Genomic DNA, 25,732 nt, shown 5'->3' with positions numbered 1-25,732 from the left:
TTATACTTTGTCTTAAAAGATCTGTTTGCTTTGGTTTTTCGAATTTCCGCGGTGGATCATGTTGGTCAGCAATTTATTCTCTGGGAATGATGGGTGAAGCTTCGCCACTTGCAAATTGGAGATTAAGTTGCAGCTCATCCAAACCATACACGTTAGAAAGATAAGCGTCACCTGAAAACATTAAAGGTCTTAGTATGTAATGCCTTAAAACATAGCATGCAATCTTACTTTGATTTGATAAGTTAAGTGTTTTATTCATAAACACATTTAGTATTAAAGTTGAAAACCCATTAAAGTTACCAACTGAAAATTTCCTTCTAATACTAAATTATTTATAATTTGAAGCTAATTTATTTCTAAAGGATTGAGGTTTTTGGATAAACACTAAAATAGTGATGTGGTAATTATTATGCGAATAATTCTCTTATATATATTATTCACTTAATATTAACCTTAATTATGTGTAACCTCAAGGGTCTTAGTAAATTAGCTGTATCAAACAATTTATTGTTTCAAAAGTACAAGTTCTGATCTTTTTATATTTTGGTTTTAATCATTTATTCTTATATATTATTCCTTGATATGTTTCATTGCGTAACAAAATTGGTAAGTTATGTCAGAAGTCATAAAAATTAATATAAGCGTTAAAAATACATTTAATAATATCTATTTGTTACGCATATCAATATATTTATTTATTCAAAGTTTAATAACTTTACACATATAAAGGAAGTGAATTTATGTTATAAATAAAAATTAATCGCTAAATGTGTTTCTAACCTATAATCTTAAGAACGGCTGAACCAATTCGGCTAATTATATATTTACAATGTTTATTAAAGTTCGAGGTAAACTTTAATTTAGAAAAAATTTGAAAAACATTTCTCATACTGCTTTCAATTTAGAACTACGAGGGCCATTTTTATTAGGTTAAGGTCCCAAAATGTGACGGCCAGACACGAGGTAAATCCACGGTGTGTGCAATAGTCGATGGCTCAGAATCCCGCTACAACAATTTTCACTGCCGTTTTAAGTTCTAGTTTGCGCTGAACTGCAGGCACATACACATAGCCGCCTCTATTAATTCTTCCCTTAATTGTGAATTAAGGAGTGTTATTCGTTTCCTGCAAACAAAAGAGGATAATGCAGTAGAAATCAATCGGAGAGTGTGCCGTGTTTCTGACATAACATTATAATTGGTGGTGTTGATCGCGAATGGTACAGAAGTTTTAAGATGGCCAAACTGACGCGCGCGATGGAAGAGGTCAAGGACGCAAAGCTATCCCTAGAGACAGTCTCGACGTACAAACTGACAAAGTGCTTTGAAAAAACCGTAGTTTCCCTATAGTTTTTTGTGTTTTTAATTTTAAGGAGTGTCAAGGTACGTTTATTCTATTAATAGCTATGTTGATAGTACTGCAGCTCAACGCGAACTGATTACTTGAACTCGGCAGTGACAAATGTAGCGGGTAATGTGAGCGATCGACTTTTGCGCTCACCGCTGACTTTTCACTTGTCTGGACGTCATGGGATGAGGGCAGGGATTGTAATAAAAAGGACTTGTTTTGTTTGTAATACTTATGAAATATAATCCAAATTTAACTAACAGTGAACAGCTGTTGACATTTTAGTAAATTTGCCAAAATTAGTTATGTAATTCAGAGTTCAAAAACGAAATAAATATCTAATTTTTACTATTGATTGCACAATTACAGTATTAAATAATATAAAGTATTAGAACCAATATTAAAACGATGTTATAAAACCTACGTTTATAAATGAAGTTGTGAATATTTGCACTTAAGGTACGTAAAATTGGCTGACTCTCAAGACATTGGGTATGAAATTTATACTATGTGTGTGGTTTGAGGAAAAACGGAAATGGACGTAAAAATGATGCCTCAGAAAACCTTCTTTCCTGGAGTTCAGTCCGAAAGCAGTAAGATTTCCGAAACACAAAACTTAATTTCAACGATTATTCTGACATGTAAATAAGCTTAGTTTCAAGGATTTTCCACTCTTTTCCTTATTTTAAAAGCTGAACGCGTTGGAAATAGATGCTTTTCAACCGAAGCAGTGTTTTCTAAGTTTATGTATACATATATTTTTTCTTTGGCGTTAACAGTCAAAATCAATGATAACAGAAGAGATACCGTAGACCAGAAGTAGACTCTGCAATATAAGTTTTCATCTGAGACCTTCATATTATATATAGTTGGAGTAACAAAGCTAAATTAACTGTGAAATAGTGAAAAAATTGAACAGAAAACAAATTTACACAGTCAGAATAGAGACTTTATGATCGCAGTAACTATTTAGTGATAAGTGAGCGTGTACACAAATTACCAAATAAGTCTGAAACCCTCAAAAATGGTAAATTCGTTGAGATTCAATTTGGGGTGTTGTACTTTTACCAAATCCTTTTAATTTGATGTGCAACTCGAACTATGCTAGCATTTAACATTTTCAAGGCTCCCTCCTAAATGCGCCCCTCTGACGTGATGGAAACCGGTAAAATTTGGATTATTCATTGTAATGCTTAAGCCTAAGCGGTATGTTCTTACCTGTGATCGTGTGAAAACTGGGGGGAAGGTACAAGGCTAAATTGGCACCCTGCATTTGATCATCATTATGAAAAGGCAACTCAACCATGACATTTAAATATCTTTCACTATTAGTAGATTAAAGGAGCAGAAGTAGAAACTTTTTGTCTTGAAACCTACGTACAATAAATCAGTGCACAAGGCAAACTCAACTATGGTATCATAAAATATTTAGACTGGAAATGAATTCAAATTATGGGAATAATGACTTTTAGGCTGTTCATGGATATATTTTATTGGAAAAAAATGCAAAACCTACTTAACATTGAAGATATCTTATACCAGAAATAGATTAAAAGGGCCGGAACTAGACGCTTTTTGATCGTAGTAGGTTTCCCAGATTGTTCTTCGCTTCACAGCGTACAATATCCTGGCCAGGATAATGATTCACCATGGACCTTTCTTCCTTACATCCTTTTCTACTATAGAGTTGGCCACCAGATTTCAATCGTCTAAATTTAATCATTTACAGTTTTTGCTACACAGCCGGTGACACATAAATACAGAAATCCGATTTTCATCAAGTAGTGGGAGCAGAAGAAATTAAAATTTGCATAAATATACTATATATATATTGTTCCTCTTTAAGATAAATTACAATATGTATATGTCTGCCAATAAAATATCAACTATTTATGATTTTGAAAGAAATATGAAAATTCGTTTGCTCTATAAAATAATGTATTATGCCGAAATAATAAATAAAATCATAAAATAAAAAGCTTCCAGGATAGTTGTTTTAGTAAATAATCCAAAAGGTTATATTAAAAAACTATACACGTATTCCTTATCAGTTATGCTTTATCTATTAAGTTAAGAAATATTTATTACAAATTTAAATATAATGTGTCCAATAAAAATGCTAACTGACTCATTGGTTCTACGATATGGTTTCGTCCGCTTTGGTTATTCTTATAGTTTTAACATATCATTAGTAAACTTTCTAAAGAAAAATATACAACCTAATATACCGGAACATTTTTGTATTTTCTCGTTGTGTACTTCTTATTATTAGTCCAATAATTACTGAAATATTGTTATACTTTTATGATAAACTGTAATTTTAGTATGTAATCTAAAAGAACATAGAGATTATTAGACCGGTTTTTTATACTAAAACTGAAGTTGATCAGTGCGTTGTTGCCATCTCACTTTAATTATGTACGTTTTGTCTTCTTGAACTATCCCTGTGTATTTTAGTATCTAGTTAGCTTATATTATCGCAGTATTAATGCACTAATATGAAATATGAATAATATTAATTAAACTATCTATTAAGGTACTGTTTTGAAATGTTTTGCTGAAACCCCTTCGTTTCCATGCGAATTCTGCATATAAATTATGAAATTCAAGTGTTAAATCTTTTTCTGTCGTTATTCTCTGATGCAAATGTTTTATCTAAATCATAAGTTTTAAAAATATTATGTCGAATGTTTTAAGTTGTAAAAATATATTACCATAATCCCGCACTTTTTACATTTGTAAATAAGTGTATCGTATTATTTCACCGATATACCAAACACTTTTAACTATACTAAGCAGTCCAAAATTGTAAATGCATTGAAGAGTAAAAACATCATTACTCTCAAGTAAAAGATAATTGCACAATAAATATTAACTATAGCAAAGCATTGTATTACAATGGATTTTTACCTACAGTGAATTTTTATAAACAAACATAAATTTAGGGTGCATACGTTAAGAACCTATATGTGAGGCATGTTTTAATAAAGGTTTCCATAGTGTTCTAAACATGCGGGATAATAATTTTAAACGTTAAAGATATTGCAAGGCTCTCGGGTTAAGTCGCAGTAAAAATTTATTATACTGTGCTTTTATAATATTTTATATTCAGCTAATTGTTGGAAGAATATAAAATATCACATATAAAGTTTTCTATTATGTAGTATTGTTTCACACACTTATAAGCTACTCGGAAGTATTTAAGTACCAAACCCACTAATTATGAAATATATTATTTTGTATACCTACCAGATACATCGTGGCTATATTTGGATTTTCGCTGCTCACTCACTGCTTCACTCTTGAGAACTATCCGAACCTTGACGGAATCGTTACATGTTATCACTTAGGCTATTCCGGATAACCTTTCAAATGGCCTCATTTAAAAATATTGAGTAATATAAGAGAATACTATGGAATCAAGACGTTTAATTAAAGTATTCAACAAAACAGAGCATTACAGCAAATTCACAAATGCAATTTATTCCATAAAATATGTATCGTATTAATGTGTACATATTTACTTATCACCAATAATGTAATATAAATATGAGAACAATTCTAATATTTCTGTACTTAAGGTCTAAATTACATATATAATTGGTTAATTACAAAATTTGTTTCAATCTAACATACACAGTGTTTGTTATTATTTAATTAAAATTTAAAAATAATGTATACTATTTAATATACACTTGAAGCTCGAAATATATGTATAATTTTTCTAAAATAATTAATAAATTTTAAATATTTAGGGTAGTAATATGGTTATAATCCTACGTTAACTGCATAATCTTAATTAAGAAATTAGTTAAATAAAGCACAATATTTAGATTCATATATATATATATATATATATATATATATATATATATATAATTTGGATTTATTTTTTATTCTTAGAGTTAATCAATTAAATTAAGTCCAGTATATTTCAAGATCCACTATGTCCTTATCCATTACGCAGGGTGAATAAGGGCAAATGAGCACCCTGAGCATGGAACCCTGTCTCGTCCGCGTACCAGAGAGTAAGTATGGGTCTTCCTTCTGGTGACGGGTAAGAATATTGTCCCTCCATTGCTTGTCCTTGGTTACCCGCAACGTTTTTCTGGTATCCCTTCACATTTGTAGATATTCCGTTATCTGTGTTATAGCTGAAAAACATAAAAGTTCAAGGTTAAATTTCCAGGTGTATAACAACGGAACAATTATATTATAAGGTTAGCTAGCGTAATTCAGACGTTTTATTCCATTACAGCAATTCGCTGTTAATAGCTCTGAGTAAGGTAAATGGTCTGTTCTCAGTTAAGAATAGTATAGTTTGTTCTACTAAATATGCAATAAGCCACTACAGTTGTGTAAAACTTTTTTTATCTAAAATACGATATGATATGATATCGTACATCATATCTCTATTCTTTTCACAAGTAGCTTTACAGATATTACATCTGTAATGAAAATGCAAAATCGGATGCGTGTTGCTTGTACATTTGACATAGCAAAACTGAATTCGGTACATATTTTTGCAAATTGAACGAAGTATTATTTTATTACTATCTAGCAGCAAGCTTTTCAATATATGAAAGGAATTGATTTCAAATAGGGAATAAGTGATTATTTCAACCGTAATTAAAACAAGAGGTTATTTTTTTTATTTGACACCAATAGTCGCCATGTTATCGTTATGACTAATTAAACCTTTTTATTATTTCTATAGGAGCGAGTATTATTACTTACTAACATAAGATTTTAAAACCTAACTGATAGTGATTCAATGAAATACTTAGATATGTACATTTTTTTACTGGTAACTCAAATTGTCAAGTACCTGTAAGAGAAAGATCCATCAGGACGGTAAGTATCGCTCTGGCTGCTAGGGGCCCCAGGTCTATAGGACTGCGAAAATGATGGCGATGGAAGAGCTGCCGAAGGTACTCCAGATTGTCCTGTTGATATAGGAGTGTCTTTGCTGAGAAAATATGAGGACGCTGGCACTTTACGACGAATTCTGTTAGTCAATGTCTTAGAGATAGTGTCTTGTGATAACAATTTTATCTTGATCGGGCTTGAATCGGACAATCTTGGTAATGTAGAAGATGGAAAAGCGTTGAGTTGAGATAGGCCATTTATTAGAACAATACAGAACACCTGGAAACCAGACAGTCAGTCAATAATTAAATAATTATTAATCTCGCTTCAAATGTTTTTAGCATATTTAAAATTAACTTAGAGGTATAATTTAATTTCTTAAAGTTATTTTTACTGAAATGAAATAAGATTTATTTACGTCACAACACGTGTCGCGTAATAGTCTTCGATAATGTCCATAAAAAATGCTAAGGCTATAGCTGATATAAATACTGACAGTAGAATAACACGGCAAATAACGTTTTGTACCAATATTTCTTTCTATAGCTTATTTCATACTTGAGATTCCTGGACAGATAGACAGAAATACAATGGCATGAGAATGATGTATCATAGAACACATTCTTGTAGAAGTAAAGTTTCATTAAGTTTACAAATGAAGTCATTTCGAAACATCTTCCCACACGACAAATTTGTATTTTTTTCATTACGTTTGGTATATTTTCATTGTTTCAATAATAACAGTTAATACATAAACTCACTATAAATTGGTGTTGTATATGTTAGGATGATTATGCTACATGTAGTAATATGTCACTTGTTAAAATAACTTACGGGTATACTGAGTTTGTTTATAAATTTATTTACTATGTTTTTTCTCGTTGCCATCGTTGTTACACATAAGACCAACGTAAAAATATTCTTTAACACTCAGCCATATTCCATAGAGTGACGACACGCATCTTAATTGAATTCTGTATTCCTGTTCTATTTCATGTATATAGGTAAGTTATTTTAGATAGACGTACAAATTGTGAAACAGATAGATTTTGTGTAACAGAATATTATATTTAGAACTATTATAGCTATATACTAAATTTGGCACACAGATTGGAATAGATCAAAAGAGATCTCAAAACTATAAGTTTGTTGTTTCTTGTCAAAATATTACCAACGGTGCTTGATTAAACTTTATAAAGTCAAACAACATAAAAAACCAGAATAGTTAAATATTTATTTGATACCACTATTTTACAGGATTTATTACAATTTCAACAGTACTTGTTTCAGCGTATAAGCAAGCACGACCACTCTAAAGGTTTCCTTGCAGAAGCCGAAAGCAGTAAACATCTAGTTTTTATAGGCGTCAGCTGTTTTCAAGAAAAGAGCATCACTAGTAGAAACATTTATCTTAATCACCAACTCAGGAATGTAGTATTATTAAATTATTTAAATATTCTTAATATAAATTCATTATTCTTATTTAACACGATGTTTTCTACTATCATGTAAATTAAAATTTTGAGCTAGAACTACTTAATTCAATTACTTTATTTTCATCCCCAAAAATGCCTCAAACAGATTTTCATATCAGCTTTCAATACCTTCTCCATTCTAACAAATGCAAGTTGTCATGCGTCTTTCAAAGGGCGATTTCACTTTTAGAAATATCCCAAGTTGTTTCCAAATTTCTTGACAACAATCAAAACTCCTTTCTGTTAGTTGGTCGATATTCTTAATTGAATCACTGTAAAATGTAATTTTTAAATGTCCCCGATGATAATAATCTAATTGTTTTAGATGGGGGAACTAGGAGATCAAGGTAAAAGACCGCGCCGTGACTAATCCATTTTTCTTAAAAACTTCTGTCTAATTCAAATTGTAAATTTTCCATTAGAAATTAAATTAATAGAACTATATTGACTATAATAAATAAGTGTAGCGTTTTTTTCTTTCTAAGGAGTACACTTTCAAAGGCGAGGTCTTTTCTGGCAAACCCCAACTGTGTGACTTTTCGAAATTAAACTTAAGTTCCATTTATCTTTTAGAGTTTACAATGACAGGACAATATGTAACAGCTATTACCGCTTGGATAGTTTCTACAAGTTTATCTTATCAATGTGTGGCTTCATTAAGTCTTATTATCGTACAATACCTTAATTTATTTCGTTTCAAAACATATTACTAAAATATATCCTTTAATTAGCGCACTTTAAATTTTGGTGAAAGTAATGATCAAGCATTGTTCTAAGACATTATGAAGGTTAATTCTGTATAAATAATATTATAAGTATAAGAAAATATATTTCAACTCCTCATTCGTTCAAGATAAATAAGTAAACGTTCTCTTCGTTGTGAGTTATTATTAATTTGTCCTCTTATGAGAGCATTACATATATTGCAATAACTGAATTGAATCACAATAAATAGAAATATCTTACCGGTGAGTACATAGCAGCTACTAGTTCGGCAACAGAGAGACGATTGCAAGGCTTCTTAACAACGTAGGAGTCGGCCTTCACACGGCCACTTATTTTGTCGTGAGATGACACATCCGAGGTTTCATCTAATTTTATAATGAGTATGTTCCTCTTAGTGTTCATTATGGGCCAAACCTATTTGCTGCTCTTCAGACAGGAAAAAGTTCCATTAAAATGTAATTATAGTAATCAATTGTTTTTACGTATATAGTTTTTTTGACATATATGTCTTGAATTATTTACTTATTTAACTGTCAATATCTGTGGTATTAATGGCAGATTCTAATTATTAAATGTGTTTTATATACTATTAAACACTGCTCTAAAATTAAATTCGATAAACAGAATTTGTTGAAATGTGAACTATTAATGAAAAATTTTCCCTTATCAATGTAAAATCGTACGTTTACAGTAACTGAGACAATAGAAATGTTCTTTCTGACTCAGTTGGAAATATTGAAAATTTCAAATCTTGCTGTGATATTCAATGTCAAACTAAGGAAGTATCATTTCTTTAAACGTTGAATTTGCATAAAACTAACCCCCAATTTTGGTATGTTTATGTAATCATAACATTTTAAAACATTTATAAACTTCAAAATTTTAGAACCTCACTAGACAAAATTATTATAAGCATACAAATTTCTTTGTAAAAACTTTCTTTTGATTTAGTCATAATCAATCCGAAATTATGTATATAAAGACACTAGCTGTTTCTCGCGGCTTTGCACGCAATTTCCCGTTGAAAACAGTACACTATATTCACTTGTTCTTTTTCTATCACATTCTAAACATTGCTGAGATAATTGACAGTCGTTCCTTCGTGAGCCTCTTGGGCGCATTATGAAGGTATGTATCATATTCTTGCCTCTATCTTTCGTGGTTTTTGCTAGGTGTGTGATAAGTTATTCAGAAAATTTACTGTATTCGGATGAATCTCGGTAAACTAATTAGGTTATAAAGAATCACATTCGGTCTGTTAAAATTAATTTTCTGTCTAAGATATTTCCAGTATTATTTTAGGAGTGTGCCTTCAAGACAATGTATCAAAGAAACCAAGTTTCGATCATAAAGTGTCTTCTTTCGGCTCTTTTCATTTACCTTCGATGTAACCAAATTCGATTACCTTATGTGCAAACATTCACGGATTTGTATAATGAGGTTGTTTTCATAATAGCGTTTAATAGTATTTTCTTTGAATTAAATAGTTTATTGATCATTGATGCAATCTGAATTTAAAAACACTACTGATCAAGCACTTTACAATAAAAATGTTTTAAATTTTAAATGTAAACAAATGTTTCTGCCTCTTTGATGAACTTCAGCTGAAAGTATTATCAGCTGTTAAGTATCAGTTCGCTTTGTATTACGTGTCGTAGCGTAGTCTGTCGGATCCAATATAAAACACACCAACATCAACAACAATTTAAAATTAAAAAATTAACGAAATAAACTATTCAAATCTCTAAAAGTATGCCTATGTTACTTCCAGGAACGTGTAGAATCACTGTACAAAATTTCACGATGTTTCGTGCATTGGTTCCAGAGTTATAACCGAACATACAAAAAGAAATTGGCATTTATATATACAGGGTGATTCATGAAGTTCTCCCCCCACTTCTACAGCACATTGTACTAGTAAAAATAATGAAAAAATGTTATATAAACATAGGTCCGAAAACGCTTCGTTAGCGAGTTACAGCTAGCGAAAGATTTCGCCTGAATTCCTGGGTAAAGAGTAAAATAAAGCCATACTGAACTTTTGGAAAGGTTAATTAACTAAGAAATATCGTGGATTCTTATGTATTTTTACCTGATAAAGCTAATAAAATAGGTTTCAGAACTGTACCTGTAGTAGTTTTTGAGGGATTCAGGGTTAAATGCAAAAATTTGGGGCACAAAACAATGTTTTTTTAAGTTTGATGTACAATAACTTTGTTAAATTGGTAATAAATACATAACATCAACAAACATTAATTGTAGAGAATTTAATTCTGAGAAAATTGATATAATCAAAGTCTAAAAATAAAACAGAAATAAGTACCAAAAAATCGATTTTATTCAGTATAATACATTACTAGTTTTAAGCAAAATTAATCAGGTTGGGCCAACCGTACGCACCTTTTTATAATAGATGTTCGAAAATGAGGCCATCATTATCAATACATTTTGAAGCACGTTTGTGTATTGCTTTTGTTGCGTTTCTTAATTTTTCAGGACTTCCCTGTATCTGCACAGCCGAATCCATAATACGGACAATTAATTCATCACGAGAATTCACTTTTGTCTTGTATACAATGTCTTTCATCCATCCCCAGATGCAATAATTCAATGGAGATAGATCTGGTGATCTTGGTGGCCAAGGGTGAGGCCCTCCACGACCAATCCAGTGTCCAGGAAATTGATGATTTAAGTAAGCAGAAACGGCACGTGAAAAGTGGGGAGGTGCTCCGTCATGCTGGAAGTACAAATTTTGTCTGAGATGTAAAGGAACATTCTCTAACAGCTGCGGCAACTCTTCTTGAAGGAAATGCAAATAGAACTCAGCATTTAGGCGTCCAGGTAATATGAAAGGTCCAATCAGCCGATTGTGCAAAAGGCCACACCAGACATTGACGCTTAATCGGTGTTGAAAGTTCTGTTCCACTACCTCATGTGGATTTTCTTCTGCCCATGAGTGTTCATTGTGCAAGTTATTGACACCATCCCGAGTGAATTGTGCCTCATCCGTAAACAAAATACGCTTGTAGAGTTGATTATTAATATTCAAAAAGTTGCAAAACTCCAAGCGAAGCGGACCATCCCCTAGCTGTAGATGTTGAACCTTTTGTTTATGAAACGGATAAAATTTGTTTCGATTAAGTGACCTCCACACCGTTGACTGCGAAACTCCTATCCGCCTAGAAATACGTCGTGTACTTACACCTGGACTGCGATGAACAGCATTAATAACAATATCATCATCAATTTGGACAGCTCGTTCATAATTGGTTCTAGTACTTGGTAGTGATCCTGTTTCCCGAAGAGTACGAAAAGTCCTGAAATTGTTTTGGTATCTGGAATCCTCCTATTAGTGTAACGTAGTTCATATTATTCTACAGCAGCTCTAGCATTACCATTACAGTAACCCAAAATAAAAACCATATCAGCGTATTCCTCTGATGTAAATAAGTAAGGCATTTCTTCGCTGAATAAACAATCGAATTATAACTCACAGAAAAATTGCATTTAATAACACGATTCACAGAACCCGATCTCCTGCTGTAGTTTGCAAAACACTACTATTACACAGTTCTAACGTAACAGTACAGAATACCATTGTTGATCAGCTGTTATTGGTGCGTTACCAACTTAGAAATTAATAAAACAAAAAACTTCATTTCGATGATTAGTAAACAATAATAGGAAAATGTTTGCTTCATTTATTTTCGAACATTTGATGTAAATTTTTATTTAAAAAAAAAAATACAACGTAATAAAACATGATATTTTCATTTACAAACAAATTTATTTAACAGTTATTCTTGTTTTCTCAATTTATCTCATAATTACGGATCAAACATTTTGTTTTTGTTTTATTTTAACTAAATACCGTACGGTATTCCTTTACAGCTAGTAATGTATTATACTGAATAAAATCAATTTTTTGGTACTTATTTCTGTTTTATTTTAGACTTTGATTATATCAATTTTCTCAGAATTAAATTCTCTACAATTAATGTTTGTTGATTTTATGTATTTATTACCAATTTAACAAAGTTATTGTACATCAAACTTAAAAAAACATTGTTTCGTGCCCCAATTTTTTGCATTTAACCCTGAATCCCTCAAAAACTACTACAGGTACAGTTCTGAAACCTATTTTATTAGCTTTATCAGGTAAAAATACATAAGAATCCACGATATTTCTTAGTTAATTAACCTTTCCAAAAGTTCAGTATTGCTTTATTTTACTCTTTACCCAGGAATTCAGGCGAAATCTTTCGCTAGCTGTAACTCGCTAACGAAGCGTTTTCGGACCTATGTTTATATAACATTTTTTCATTATTTTTACTAGTACAATGTGCTGTAGAAGTGGAGGGAGAACTTCATGAATCACCCTGTTATATATATATATATATAGATTCACGTATAACATTAATTGTCAATTGAGAGGCATAAGCTGTTTTGTCTTGTTTTTTGCTTACAGATTGTGCAAGCACCCTTTAAAATATTCTTGCTCGCTTATGCGTTGAAAGATTGCGTTAAAAAGCAAATGATTGAATGATTGATGCACTAAAAGTTATGAAATGTGTGATACATTTTTAAAACAATTAATTTGAATGATCTGATTTAAAAAAAATTGTATTATACCAATTACCAAACGGCGGCTAGCAGCTTAACCCTTTTCCGACCTATGTTTAAAAGAAATAGTTTTGCAATGATATGTACTGTCAGCCGTAGGCCGTTTTTATTTTAACCTCCGATCTTACGTTATGACAGCCAGACAAATGACAGGTCCGCGGTGTATGCAATAGTCTATCGCGCATCTTCCCCACTACATTTATCACTGCAGATTTCAAGTAGTCAATTTGAGCTGAACTGCAGTTAAATAAAAATGGCCGCCTCTATTGATTGTTCCGCTAAATATAAATTGAGATGTTATTAATTTTCTGCAAGCAGAAGGAAATAATACAATAAAGACGGTTCCAGGTTCCCGATTTCTTTCTATGATACCCAGGTTATTAAACATGAAATTGCGTGTGAAGGTACTGGTAACAACTATTGTATTAATGGAAACGTAGTAATATTTTACAAATGTAAAAGATGAGCGTCGCTTTGAAGGTGAATTTTAAATCTTTATGCCTCGTCACTCAATTTTTAATTCGTATTGTTGGAAACTTACATTTTCGTGAACTTCACTAACACCTTAAAGTTTATAAAAAATTATTTGGACATAATATTTTACACAGAGGTAGTTTGCAATCCAGTATGAATGTCTTATGACGTAAGCCACAAGGTCAAATCATCAAAACACTAGACGCATAGCGGAAACGTCCTTGTCACGCAATGCTTCGACCTTTTACGGACGAATCTCATGCAAATATGTCATCTCGATTGTATATGGATTTCTGCTGTTCACTAAAAGCATGATGCCTTAGGATACGCTTATTCGAATCGTGCTAATTTGATCCTTGACCGTATCGTTCCGTATTATATCTGTAGCTATTCTGGATAACCTTCCTTATTCATCCGCAATAGAATAGTATATAAGAATAATGTGGAATTAAATATTTAAGTATTAATTCAATTGTATTAATAAGGAACGATCAAATGTTATTACTTTCTTAATTATTTATTGTTATTAAAATATGTATATTTAATGATTTCATGTTATATTTTTGCCTGGTGGTACAAGAAAAATTCCACTATTTATATATTTTCGGTGTAAAATATAGTTAGAAGTGGTTACTTTAAAAGTTATTTCACCAAAGTTTACAAATTTCTTATTTCATTGAAAGTAACATAAAATAATTAAAGGAATAAATATTATGTATTATTTTTATATATACTAAAATTTTGGTTATTTATGTACTATTTATATAATTATTAGCAGCTTAATCGCGAATTTGCACAAATTTACAGTTAAACATCTAAGACATAATAGGCATATCATTTTTAACCGAGATATCAAAAATATCGGTGATAAGAGATAGTCATTGAAAGACATTCCGTTCTCTTGATCCAATTTAGAATGATATAACTTAAATTTCTTTGCAATATTCAATGATAATTAGTAGAATAGTTCCAATGATTTCAGTAATACTTGTAAAGGACCGGAGTTTTGGTGCCCTAGACGAGTTCCAATGTTGCAGCTTAATTTAAAATGCCATTTTAGATATCTTTGCCTTCCGAAGGTGTACAAGGTTAAACCATTTATGGTCAAAACTTTGTTTTAATAATTGTTATGACTTATAGTTTTAATTATATACAACACAAGGAATAAAACCCCTTTTATTAATGCAAACTAGGACAAGTATCATCAAGAACTAATTAAATATACAATTTTTTCTTTTTTACATTTGATGCTATGGTCTAGTTTTTGTCTCCTACAGCAGTCAAAATTAATTCATACTAAGCATTAAATTGGTAACACACATTTAGCTTTAAGAACGCTAAAGTACCTTCGTCAAAAAACTTTGACGTCTCAGCTGTATTTTTACAATACAGATTACAAAACAGATAATAAAACAAATCAATATGGTTATAATAATGGACCAAGTGTAAAAGGGGAATGGGTTTATCTTTGGCAATGATTAAATGGTGCAATGAAGTTACTAATATTGCTTTAGGGTTCAAATATGATTTCAATAGTACATTTACATTTTTGCTGAAATATACTAAACATATAGTTTTACCCTTAACAATCCGGTACTTTCCGGGGAAATCCTACGATATGGCAACCAGATGGAGCGAAGGGGTTGCAGCTTTGAATTCTGTAACGGAAATCGAGGTTGCTAAACTGAATACTTTTAACGTTAGAGCATACTGTCCTAAGATAACTTAAACAAATTAAAATACCAATTACATTTAATCACCATTTTAACTTTTATTATTGGTTTTAAAATGTGTCATTTGTCATTTGATAAGCTAATAACGAGCATAAAAACTAAACTTTTATTTATTTTATGTTTTTAAATCGCTAAGGTTAAACAAATCCCAAGTTTGTCACTACCAAAAGTTTGAAATCTAGACACATAAGATGTCTAAATAGAAGAGCCAGCCTTGAATTTGAACAATTTAAATCTAATTTGCCGAAATAATTAAGTCAAAGTCTATAGCCATTCTTAGAAAAATTTATAACCTAAATAGTCATGAATCAAGTAGATGATATTCCAGGGTTTACGGAGACGAAGATTACAGATTAAGCAAACTTGAGACCGTCTCTTGTTATTCAGGTTATACGCGTATATGAACTTCTTATTTGGATGAATTATACTTTCGACAACAAAGGTTAAGTTTGCCTTTTTGACTCGATCAAAAAATATATTTCAGATCAGAAATTTACTTTACAGTAAAAAAGCGTCCACTTCTAGTGCTTGTATAGCTTCAGTAAAAGAGAGTGAAAAACATAACTTTCGATTGTACCTTGCTTCAAAATTGGTAGTAAATCTATCCACGTATATTAAAATGATTGCACACGTATATAAAACTAAAAATTTTGATGTGTTCTGATGTGCTACGAATATCTATAAATATTTTAATTCAATAAAATGAAATACTTGCCTACTTTGAGGATAACCCATCTGCAAGTCTTTGCTTGTACTCACCGTATTACTTCTTCAAAGATATGAATATCTATAAACTACGTACTATGATGAAAGCGCTAGTTTTTTAATATCTCTTCGCCAAATCACGGTATTTTATTTTAGTCAATTATATAAATTTGTATATACAAGATTTTTATAAATCAGTATAGTATGTCACTTACCTTGCGAAACAGACCCACTGCACCATCAATTGTTCTGCTATAACAACAATTTAATTTTGTTGCCGGTGAATTGCTTTGTGATTCCTACTGTTAAAGGCCACGAGATCACTGCGTTCATTTGTTTTTAAGAACTGTAGTCACAAAAAATGATTGGTTTATTCGTATCACTGTAGTGATCGATCTCTACGTTTTTTCTCTAGCTACAGTAAACATACCATCCCACAACATTAACAGAAACTTAATTTTTAGCATCTAAAATAAACTAAATGGTTTTAATTCGTCACATGTGCCAGCTATAGTAAAATTCAGATAATCGCACTGTTATAGCTATTTGCAACAAAATATAGAAAGTGGCACTGAGGTTATGTCAGCACAAAATTATGGAATAAATATTTCATAGTAAGTAGTATTTTTTTTAATAAAAATATGTCAATATATTATTTGGAAATATAAGTAATATACATGCCAAATTTCTTTGAAATCTGTTCACAAGATTTTGTGTGATTAACTATCCAACATTCAAACATCTAAATTTAAAAATACCCAAACACAATTCATCACAAACTTTTGGATTTATGATAGTAATAATATAATTGTTCAATCTATTACTTATAATATTATAGTATCGTCTTGATTAGGAATATAGTTAAATAAAGCACCATATAAGCCATTGTGGGATATAATTTACATTTATCATTGTTAATCATTAAAGTCCATTACAATTAAGGATCATTAAGTTATTATCCATTACGCAAGGTGGCTGCGGGCAAATGGGAACCTTCGGCATGGAACCCTGTCTCGTCAGCGTACCACAGAGTGAAGATAGGGGTTCCTTCTGGTGACGTGTAAGAAAACTGTCCCTTCATTGCTTGTCCTTGTTTCTCCGCGACGTTTTTCTGATACCCTTCCACATCGGTAGAGATTCCGTTATTCAAGCTGTAACTAAAAAACATAACAGGTAAGGGTAAAATTTTTGAAGATTGGAAGAATTTAAATGGAACATACAAGTTATCGTTCCATTACATCAATCAAGTCCTAATAGCCTTAAATATATTAAATGGTTTTTTATTACTCAAGAATAAAGCGATACAACGAAGCATCAAAGGGCCTGACAAAATATCATTACCACACATATGGACAGACAATTGGATGCACTGACTGACCTTTTGACAAAAAAATCTATAGAGTTTGACTTAGAAGGTTGATATAGAAATGAAATTTCCTTAGAAATAATTGTTTACAATAGATTTTGGGTGATATAGCTTTAAAATTTTTGGACTGCAGTCTGGAGAAAATGGATTGTTGAGGCATGTTAGTGTTAACTGTTTTCCGTTATAAAAATGCTATTTTATAATTTCAAGGAAGTAAAATAGTTTCGAATATCTTATGTGAAAGTTTTACAGCGTATTTTATTAAAGAAGGTAATATGACTGTGTTGGAACAGTATTTACAATGCATTAAATAGTTTTAATTCTGAACTGGGGCGATTTAAATTAAAATTTAGACAATTTAGGTAACTCTTTCTTTCCTTTCTACATGACATTGCTGATTAAGCTCAGTATACCTAATATTTAAATTGCTTAACATTTTCAGCCCTTTCGCAAAGATTAGGTAAAGTTTTAGTACATGTTTAGGTTCATTTAACTTGAATTATATTTTATTTAAGTATTATTGTTATTTTCACGTATTCAATTATGTTCAAAAATCTTTTCTATTTTAATTAATACATTCCTCAGCTCTTAGAAAATATTTAGCGAGCCAATTTTATTATACAAATAAGAATATTTAGAAACAGTACAGGTAAACTCGGGAAAACAACTGGGATAACTCTTTATGGGATTAAAGAAAATCTATGTCAGGAGTTTATGTGCTTGAAAAAGGCATACCGTGCGAATACTGGTTACCCCAGATTGTTTATATATTTATTTATATGGTCTTTGTAACTTACTTCGGTATTTTTGTGCCATAGATTAATTTGCCTTATTTACCCGATTAATAAAATATTTATGTATAAACAGGTCTGAGAATCAAGGTCTGAAACCTACTTGAAGAGTCTTGAAATTGATAGTAAATTGATAATGAAATTGTTACTACCTTTGTCTTTGACATCTGCACTAAAGTACTGACCAGCAACTTTAGAAACCAATTCTGGAGGGAATAGAACCTAAAGTTTTGATTAAGCCTCAAATCAAGAATTTTATTTAACCAAAAAGTTACAAAAATAAGAAATTAATTTGCATTTAAGTATATCTCAGAGAAGAAAACAGTGCTAACAACAACAAACGAATTCATGGAAAGCAATATATAAATAATTTGCTATGGTTAATTTATTATTCTAAACTGGGTTATCCTACATCTTTATATGAGCTACTATAAGGAAAATTATACGTTAAACTTGACTTGATTTTTATCTTAAATTAGTTTAGATGTATGTCAATAAGTATGTAAGAAGTATGTAAGAAGCATATGAAATGTAGGTCAAATAATGATTAATAGGCGTATAATTAATTAAAACTCTCTTATAGATAAATCAAACTGTCATGTACCTGTAAGAGAAAGATCCATCAGGACGATAGGTATCGCTTTGGCTGCTAGAGACTCCATTGGCCGACTCCGAAATTGTCGATGGTAAGCTATTTCCAAGCCCGTCTATTCTAAATAAAGGATCATCTTGACCCTGAAAATATGAGGACTCTGGAACTTTACGCAGAATTCGGTTTGTGAGTGTCTTTAAAATTTTGTTCTCTGATTTCCACTTGATCTTATCTACAGTTGAATCTGACAGTTTTGGTAACGTAGAAGATGGAAAAGCATAGAGTTGGGATGGAAAGTCGATTAGGAGAATACAGATTACCTAAAACAAAAAATATTAAGGAGCTATTTATCTAGGTGTCCCACTCAAACGCTATTTACAGCTTATATTTTCATTTTAAATTTATTTAGAGGTATTATTTATTTTCTTAAAATAGGTAACATATATTTGTAACCGTTAAATAAATAATAAAACAATAAAACTCGTAAGCATTTGCTGTGTGAATTTATCCCTTACCAATGTTCTAGACTATTAAAGCTCACAATAATCCTCCGATTTACTAAACATATATGAATATAATTTTCATTTTTATGACGTTATATACAATTATGATTGATTTTAAAATACCTTATATAAATAATACCATTAATATATACAGGGTGGAAAAAAAGTATGGAAACGCTTTCACTAATTTTGTATGGCTTCACTTATACCAAATTAAATTTTGTACATCACCACTTGTATTAAGAACCTAGTTTTTTGAGACCAGTGGGGACATTTTATCTTTTCAGGAGACGGCCCGTGAGGAGTCGGACGAAAATCTTAAATGTAAGCATAGGCCGGGTTTGGTATCAAATTAAAGGTCTAGTAAAGAGAAACTCATTACCGCAAACCGCACTTAAAAAGGTTGACCCTATCCAGAGTACGGGCCGTATGAATTTCATGACAAAGAAATTTAGTAATTTTGTCTTGTGAAGTAACTAATTTACTTTCAGTAGTATGTTTTATGTCGGTTATGTAAATTTTGAAAAACAATTTCCAACAAAAAATTATTTTTTTTTTACCTCTACATTTGTTGGATAACAGTAAATAGGGGTTTTCCTGTCTTGTCTTCAAGAAACTGAGAGTATTCAATAATACCCACCATAACTCCTTATCAACATGAGGTCAAGGTCCAGTCCCTCCAGCCCTTTTATCTCGGGCAAACATAAACTGGTTTAGGCAATACAAACAGTACTGTCACAGCAAAACTCCACAGTTTTTGTATTTTTAATATCAGCTTGGTTTTTTAGTCTACGTTATAATAAAGTTTGAAAGTCTTCACTAGAAGGTACTGCGATAGTTTATACATTTTTTTACTTAAGTGTTTACATTTTTATTCTACTAGTTTTAAAAGCAATGTCACTTAGTGAGTATTGAGAGAATCACGCTGCTTATGATGCGTGGGTATGGATATCTAGTTCGTCCCCTATGAAGAAACAGCGCATTTGTTTAATGACGCTTTTTCTTGATAGACCCCCAATTAGTAAGTCAACAGTGTTTAAGACAGTAAAAAGATTTGAAGAAACTAGAACAGTCAAAGATCGCGAAAGAAGTGGCAGGCCTAAATCGGCTACAAATGAACAAAAACCTTTGGATGTACTCCAAACATTTGTTGAAAATCCCAGCACCTCGGCCAGAGTGGCTTCAGAAGATCTTGATATGAGCCATACCTCAGTGTTGAATGTTTTACACAAAAACAAGCATAACCCTTTTAAAGTAACCCTAACCCAAGAACTTGCAGAGGATGATTTTGATCGAAGGACTGAATTTTGCGAAATAATGATGAGAAAGTGTGACAAAATTCAAAAATTTTTAAGTTCGATATTGTTTTCAGATGAAGCTACATTCTTTGTTTAATGGACAAGTTAAAATAGGCATAATTGCCGTTACTGGGCCGACCATAATCCACACTGGATGATAGAAGGCCACACACAAAGGCCTCAGAAAGTGAATATGTGGGCTGAAATAATAAACAATAACATTGTAGGACCGTTTGTGATAGATTGGAAATCTAACAGGCGAAATTTATTTCAATATGTTGACAAATAACATTTTGACAGCAGTGCGTGCTCTTCTTCGGGGCAAATTTTAATGCAGTATGGTTTCAGCAAGATGGAGCACCGCCCCATTACTGTTTGCGGGTGCGCAATCTGTTAGATGAAGTGTTTCCTAACCGTTGGATTGGTCGCAGGGGTACCGTTGAGTGGCCGGCTAGATCACCGGATCTTAATCCACTAGATTTCTTTTTGTGGGGCTTCTTAAAGATAATGTGTATAAAACTAAACCAGCCAACATTGAGGAGCTGGCAAATCGTTTATTAGAAGAAGCAAGAAGAATTACACCCGAGATGCTTCAAAATTGTGACTGCAGTAGGTTTTTTTATAATAGACTAGCTCATTGCCAACAAGTGTTCGGAGAGCAGTTTGAGCACCTCATTTAAAAGGTATGGTTATTTTTTTGTAATACATAGATAATTTTTAATTTAATTCTTTTGGATAATTGTGTTCCATAAAGTGTCATTTTCAGTCAGAACAGTTTACTTGAGACTGTGAAATTGCGGAGAAATAATAATTAATCAAACGTTACTTATGAAATTCAAACGGCCCGTACTCTGGATAGGGTCAACCTTTTTAAGTACGGTTTGCGGTAATGAGTTTCTCTTTACTAGACCTTTAATTTGATACCAAACCCGGCCTATGCTTACATTTAAGATTTTCGTCCGACTCCTCACGGGCCGTCCCCTGAAAAGATAAAATGTCCCCACTGGTCTCAAAAACTAGGTTCTTAATACAAGTGGTGATGTACAAAAATTTAATTTGTATAAGTGAAGCCATACAAAATTAGTGAAAGCGTTTCCATACTTTTTTTCCACCCTGTATATACAGATACATAGAGGATTATAAGCTTAAAAATAAATAAAAAATTGAATGAACATATTCTATAAATGGTTTTGCTCTATATGGGCTTTAATCATTGAGTGCAGTTTACAAGCTCTATAATGAGGATAATACTAAATGTATAATACTTGGTATTACTCTTTTATACAGCGAGGATTGTAAACCCAATTAATCTCAACATTTTGGCACATTCAAAGTTCACAGTTAAAAAATCTGTATTTGTACATTGTTTTAATATTCAACTTAAAAATCACACTTAGATGTACTGCAGGTTTAGGTAATTACAAGGTGTACCCGACGTTAGGTTTAAACGGCTTCAAGATTATTTTAAAGTAAAAAGATAATTAAATTAGGCTACAAATTATGTCACTTGTTAAACATCATATTTACTTAAAACGTTTAGCAAAAATGCAAATAAATGCCATTTGTATTGTAATTCGTTAAGTATGCAAATTGTTAAATGTGGAATATTATTAGTATGTGTCAAATTAAAAAGCAATCCTATTATATATATGTACAGTATGGACATGACCTACTATGAAATTGTTTTTTGGGTGACAAGATAACACAAGAATTACCTAAATACGGAAATTAAAAGTTTTTATCATTCACACACATATAGCAAGTTATGTTCGTTTTTAAATTCAAACTCTAAAATTTCGTATACATTTTAAATTTATTTAACATTTTGATACATTTCTCAACTTTTATTATTACCGTTGTATTCCAAATTCAATTGTGAGTAGGTATGGATGGCTCTTAATAGGTTAGAATCTTCAGAAGTATTAATTAAATCGACTTAAACTTGGAAGTTTTCATTTTTTTTAATTTAAAGAAAATATTTAAATTCAAAAATCTTTATAAAATATTAGAGACTAGCAAATGAAACAGAATTCCTTCAAATCCTACGTTTTTAGAAAATATTATACATTTTACTTTTTATTATTTAGATACAGTTATGTGAGTTTCAATAGTGTAAAACACGATGTTGTCAAAATGTTAATAGCAAAGTACAACTGGTTCTTAATTGTTTTATAACGTCACGACTTACACTGACGCTGAGACATATTTTTCAATTAGATCCTCATTAAAATAAAACATATCTAGGTCGTAGTTACTATGTTTAAAACGACATGCGAGGATAGCTAGCCTTACTTAACCATATATGATTGCATCTTGTCATAAGATAAGGTGTGACCCCAATGATTATTTGGTTTGGATAATTTTTATTTGTTGTGGATTTGGGTCATTTAATAGTTGGAAGTGATTTCAGTATGAACGTTTACAAATGAGGAATATGCAGAAGTTCATTTTATGTATAGTTTCTCTGACGGCACTGTTAGTGCGGCTCATAGGGAGTACACTACCCGTTAACCTGTTTGGCGAGTTCTCAGTACACAAGTATTTATAAGGCTTCATCAACGTTTAGTAGAACGTGGTTCAGTGTAAAAGGAGCGGAGTGAGTTGGAGGCAGCAGCGTTGCATTTTAACACAGAAGAACAAATATTGGACAGAGTTAAACAAGACCCGTAGATTAGTAGCAGGGATATTGAAAGTGACATCGGCGCGAGTAAAAGTACAATTTTGAAAGTTTTACAGAAGAATAAATTCCATCCTTATAATTTTAAAAAATTATACGGCCTTGAACCTAATGATTATGCTGTCAGTTGGTCGCTATTTATTTAATACTTTCCATTGATCAATATAATTTTTTCAATACAATGCTTTGGACAGATTTACTCTTTTTAAAAGACAAGGGGTATCAAACTTTCACAACATGCACTTGTGGAATACTGAATACCCAACAGCTGCAGGTGAGTAGTCATTTCAGAGAAGATATAAAATTAATGTTTGGGCAGATGTGAATGGCGATCGTATCTTTGGACCTCACATTTTTCAAGGAAGTTTAAGTTGAGTTATACACCTTGACTTTTGCAACACAGATTGCCTCAAATGTTGAATGTGTTTGACCATGTATCTCGCCAGGATATTACTTATCAACAATATGGCACTCCTCTTCGCTTCACTATTGACGTCCGAAATTGGCTTAATGCTGACCTTCCAACTTGGATAGACAGAGAAGGTCCTATAGCGTGAGCTGCAAGATATCCTGATCCCAACCCAATGGACTTTTTTGCATGGAAATTTCTTATGTCTGAGGTGTATGCAACACTTGTATATAACGAAGAGTAACTTTTGAATAGGATCCAAGTTGCAGCACATGGACATTAAGATTAGGTAAGCCAAAAAGTGACTGTTGGAGCAATGCGAAAGAGGGCCAGAGTCAACATAAGATACAACGTAGGACATTTGAAAATAAACTGAAATAACACTCTAAAGTGGTATGTATCCTTATAAAAAAAACTTATTATCTGACTTACTTATCTGTATTATCAATATTTATGGATATAAAAGCAGTTGTGTATTGCCAGAGAAATTTTGATCGTACCGTGTTTTACACCATTGACACTTATATAACTGCACTTAAATAATAGAAAAAACTATGTATCATATTTTCTGAAAGCTTACTTTTTAGGTAGTTTTTATGACATCTCATAGTCTCTAGCTGTTTTGCTTAAGATTTGGGAAGGTCAGCGTTTTCTTTGAATTAAAAAATGAGTAATTTAAGCCGATTGAATTAATATTTCTGGAAATTCAACCCTATTAAATTGTATCCATACTTACTTAAAATTTAGTTTTGAATACGGTGGTAGTAATAAAGTTCGATAAATGTATCGAAATTTCACAGATATTTAATATTTTTACAACATATTTATCTTTTCATTAAAAACGAAAATAAATTTTCGCTGGGTGTCCATTTTTTGTAATATTTATGTTGTATAAATTACCCACAAAAGATTTAACACTAGGTCGTGGCTACCTTTATATATATATATATATATATATATATATATATATATATATATATATATATAGTGTTGATATACTCTTGAGCTCGTTTTATTAAACCTTTAATACACTACTAGGTAAAGCTTCTTATAAAAATAGTTTTGACGACTTGTATATATTTTTCTTAAAGAAGTAAATTCACTACAACGCGAAAAACAACGAACATCAACGCAAATAAAAAATGTGGTTTAGTGTTAATCTAAAGAAGGAGGTCTTTTTGTTCGTTTGGCATGTAAACGTTTCGAAAATAAACTGTAATTAAGCTTACATTTTAGATTTCAATAAATAACATCACAGGACATTTCACGTTACATCGAATATAGCTTATACTTTATACAAATTTGCCTTAGAAAATTTGGTCTTTGTTAAGATTTCCTAACGCAAGATAATAATAGCCCATAGGAGATCGATTTCGTTGCAAAACGTGTATTGTAATCAGTGCACTTCGAAATATGGTTTACGAAAACGATCAAACATAAATAAAATTAAACATCTCACAAATATACAAGAAAATATAAAATTAAAATTTTTGTAATAGATTTACTTCTACACATTTTATATCTTATTCCGATTGGGTGTTAATTAATAAATAAAGATTTAAAGGCTATGAAAGTTGCAGTTATTGATTTGATCTTAGGCATGAGCATTATTTACGTTGCAATAACTGTATTACTGCATAATAAATATAAATAACTTACCAGTGAGTACATGACACCTACTAGTACAACAACAGGGAGAAGATTGGAAGGCTTGGAAGGCTTTTTTACGATGGAGTAGGCGGGAGATTTCAGGATCTCGGCCTTCAAACGGTCGTTCATTTTGTAAGATGACACATCCGGGGTTTTATATCCTTTTGTAATTATTACGTCCCTATTTGTCTATCCTCTAACCAAAATCAGTTTGAAACTCTCATGGCAAAGAGTACCAAAATAATGTCATTTTTACTTCTTAATGTAGTATTATTAATTATTATTACTTTAGTAACTTTTTCATTTATTATTGAAAATATAGTTAAAGTGCGTCACAGGTAGGTTTTTATTTAAGTTGTTTTAAGTTTCCTGATCATTTCATTTACGAGAGATATAAACAGACAGACGGGAAGACAATAATACAGAAGATACATTTTTACATCAGTTTCAACCAGAAAAGTGTTATTATCTCACATTAATCAGTAATAGGCTTAA

The 25,732-nt window shown here is 31.4% G+C and overlaps 2 protein-coding genes across 2 annotated transcripts; both read right to left on the bottom strand.

The window, feature by feature from the left end:
- Positions 1–4,755: 4,755 nt before the first annotated feature.
- Positions 4,756–8,837, bottom strand: LOC124357573. Its single transcript, XM_046809490.1, has 3 exons — positions 8,657–8,837; positions 6,175–6,494; positions 4,756–5,500 (listed from the first exon to the last, which is right to left on the bottom strand). Exons 1-3 carry the CDS (start codon positions 8,816–8,818, stop codon positions 5,299–5,301), a joined length of 684 nt encoding a protein of 227 aa, XP_046665446.1. The 5' UTR covers positions 8,819–8,837; the 3' UTR covers positions 4,756–5,298.
- Positions 8,838–16,829: 7,992 nt separating this feature from the next.
- On the bottom strand, positions 16,830–25,366 carry LOC124358376. Its single transcript, XM_046810677.1, has 3 exons — positions 25,247–25,366; positions 18,713–19,020; positions 16,830–17,108 (listed from the first exon to the last, which is right to left on the bottom strand). Exons 1-3 carry the CDS (start codon positions 25,364–25,366, stop codon positions 16,907–16,909), a joined length of 630 nt encoding a protein of 209 aa, XP_046666633.1. The 3' UTR covers positions 16,830–16,906.
- Positions 25,367–25,732: the final 366 nt, after the last annotated feature.

Source organism: Homalodisca vitripennis, chromosome 3 (assembly GCF_021130785.1).
Source record: "Homalodisca vitripennis isolate AUS2020 chromosome 3, UT_GWSS_2.1, whole genome shotgun sequence".
NCBI classification, from domain to species: Eukaryota; Metazoa; Arthropoda; class Insecta; order Hemiptera; family Cicadellidae; genus Homalodisca; species Homalodisca vitripennis.
This window is presented reverse-complemented; position numbering and strand designations above follow the sequence as displayed.

Bases quoted from the DNA above. Each gene is read 5' to 3' on its own strand.
- LOC124358376 (XM_046810677.1), bottom strand. From the start codon at position 25,366: ATGAACGACCGTTTGAAGGCCGAGATCCTGAAATCTCCCGCCTACTCC. The intron at 19,021-25,246 runs GTAAGTTATTTA...TTTTTGTTTTAG, and splicing joins TAGGTGTCATGTACTCACTG to GTAATCTGTATTCTCCTAAT. The intron at 17,109-18,712 runs GTACATGACAGT...TATGTTTTTTAG, and splicing joins GATGGATCTTTCTCTTACAG to TTACAGCTTGAATAACGGAA.
- LOC124357573 (XM_046809490.1), bottom strand. From the start codon at position 8,818: ATGAACACTAAGAGGAACATACTCATTATAAAATTAGATGAAACCTCG. The intron at 6,495-8,656 runs GTAAGATATTTC...TCTGGTTTCCAG, and splicing joins TAGCTGCTATGTACTCACCG to GTGTTCTGTATTGTTCTAAT. The intron at 5,501-6,174 runs GTACTTGACAAT...TATGTTTTTCAG, and splicing joins GATGGATCTTTCTCTTACAG to CTATAACACAGATAACGGAA.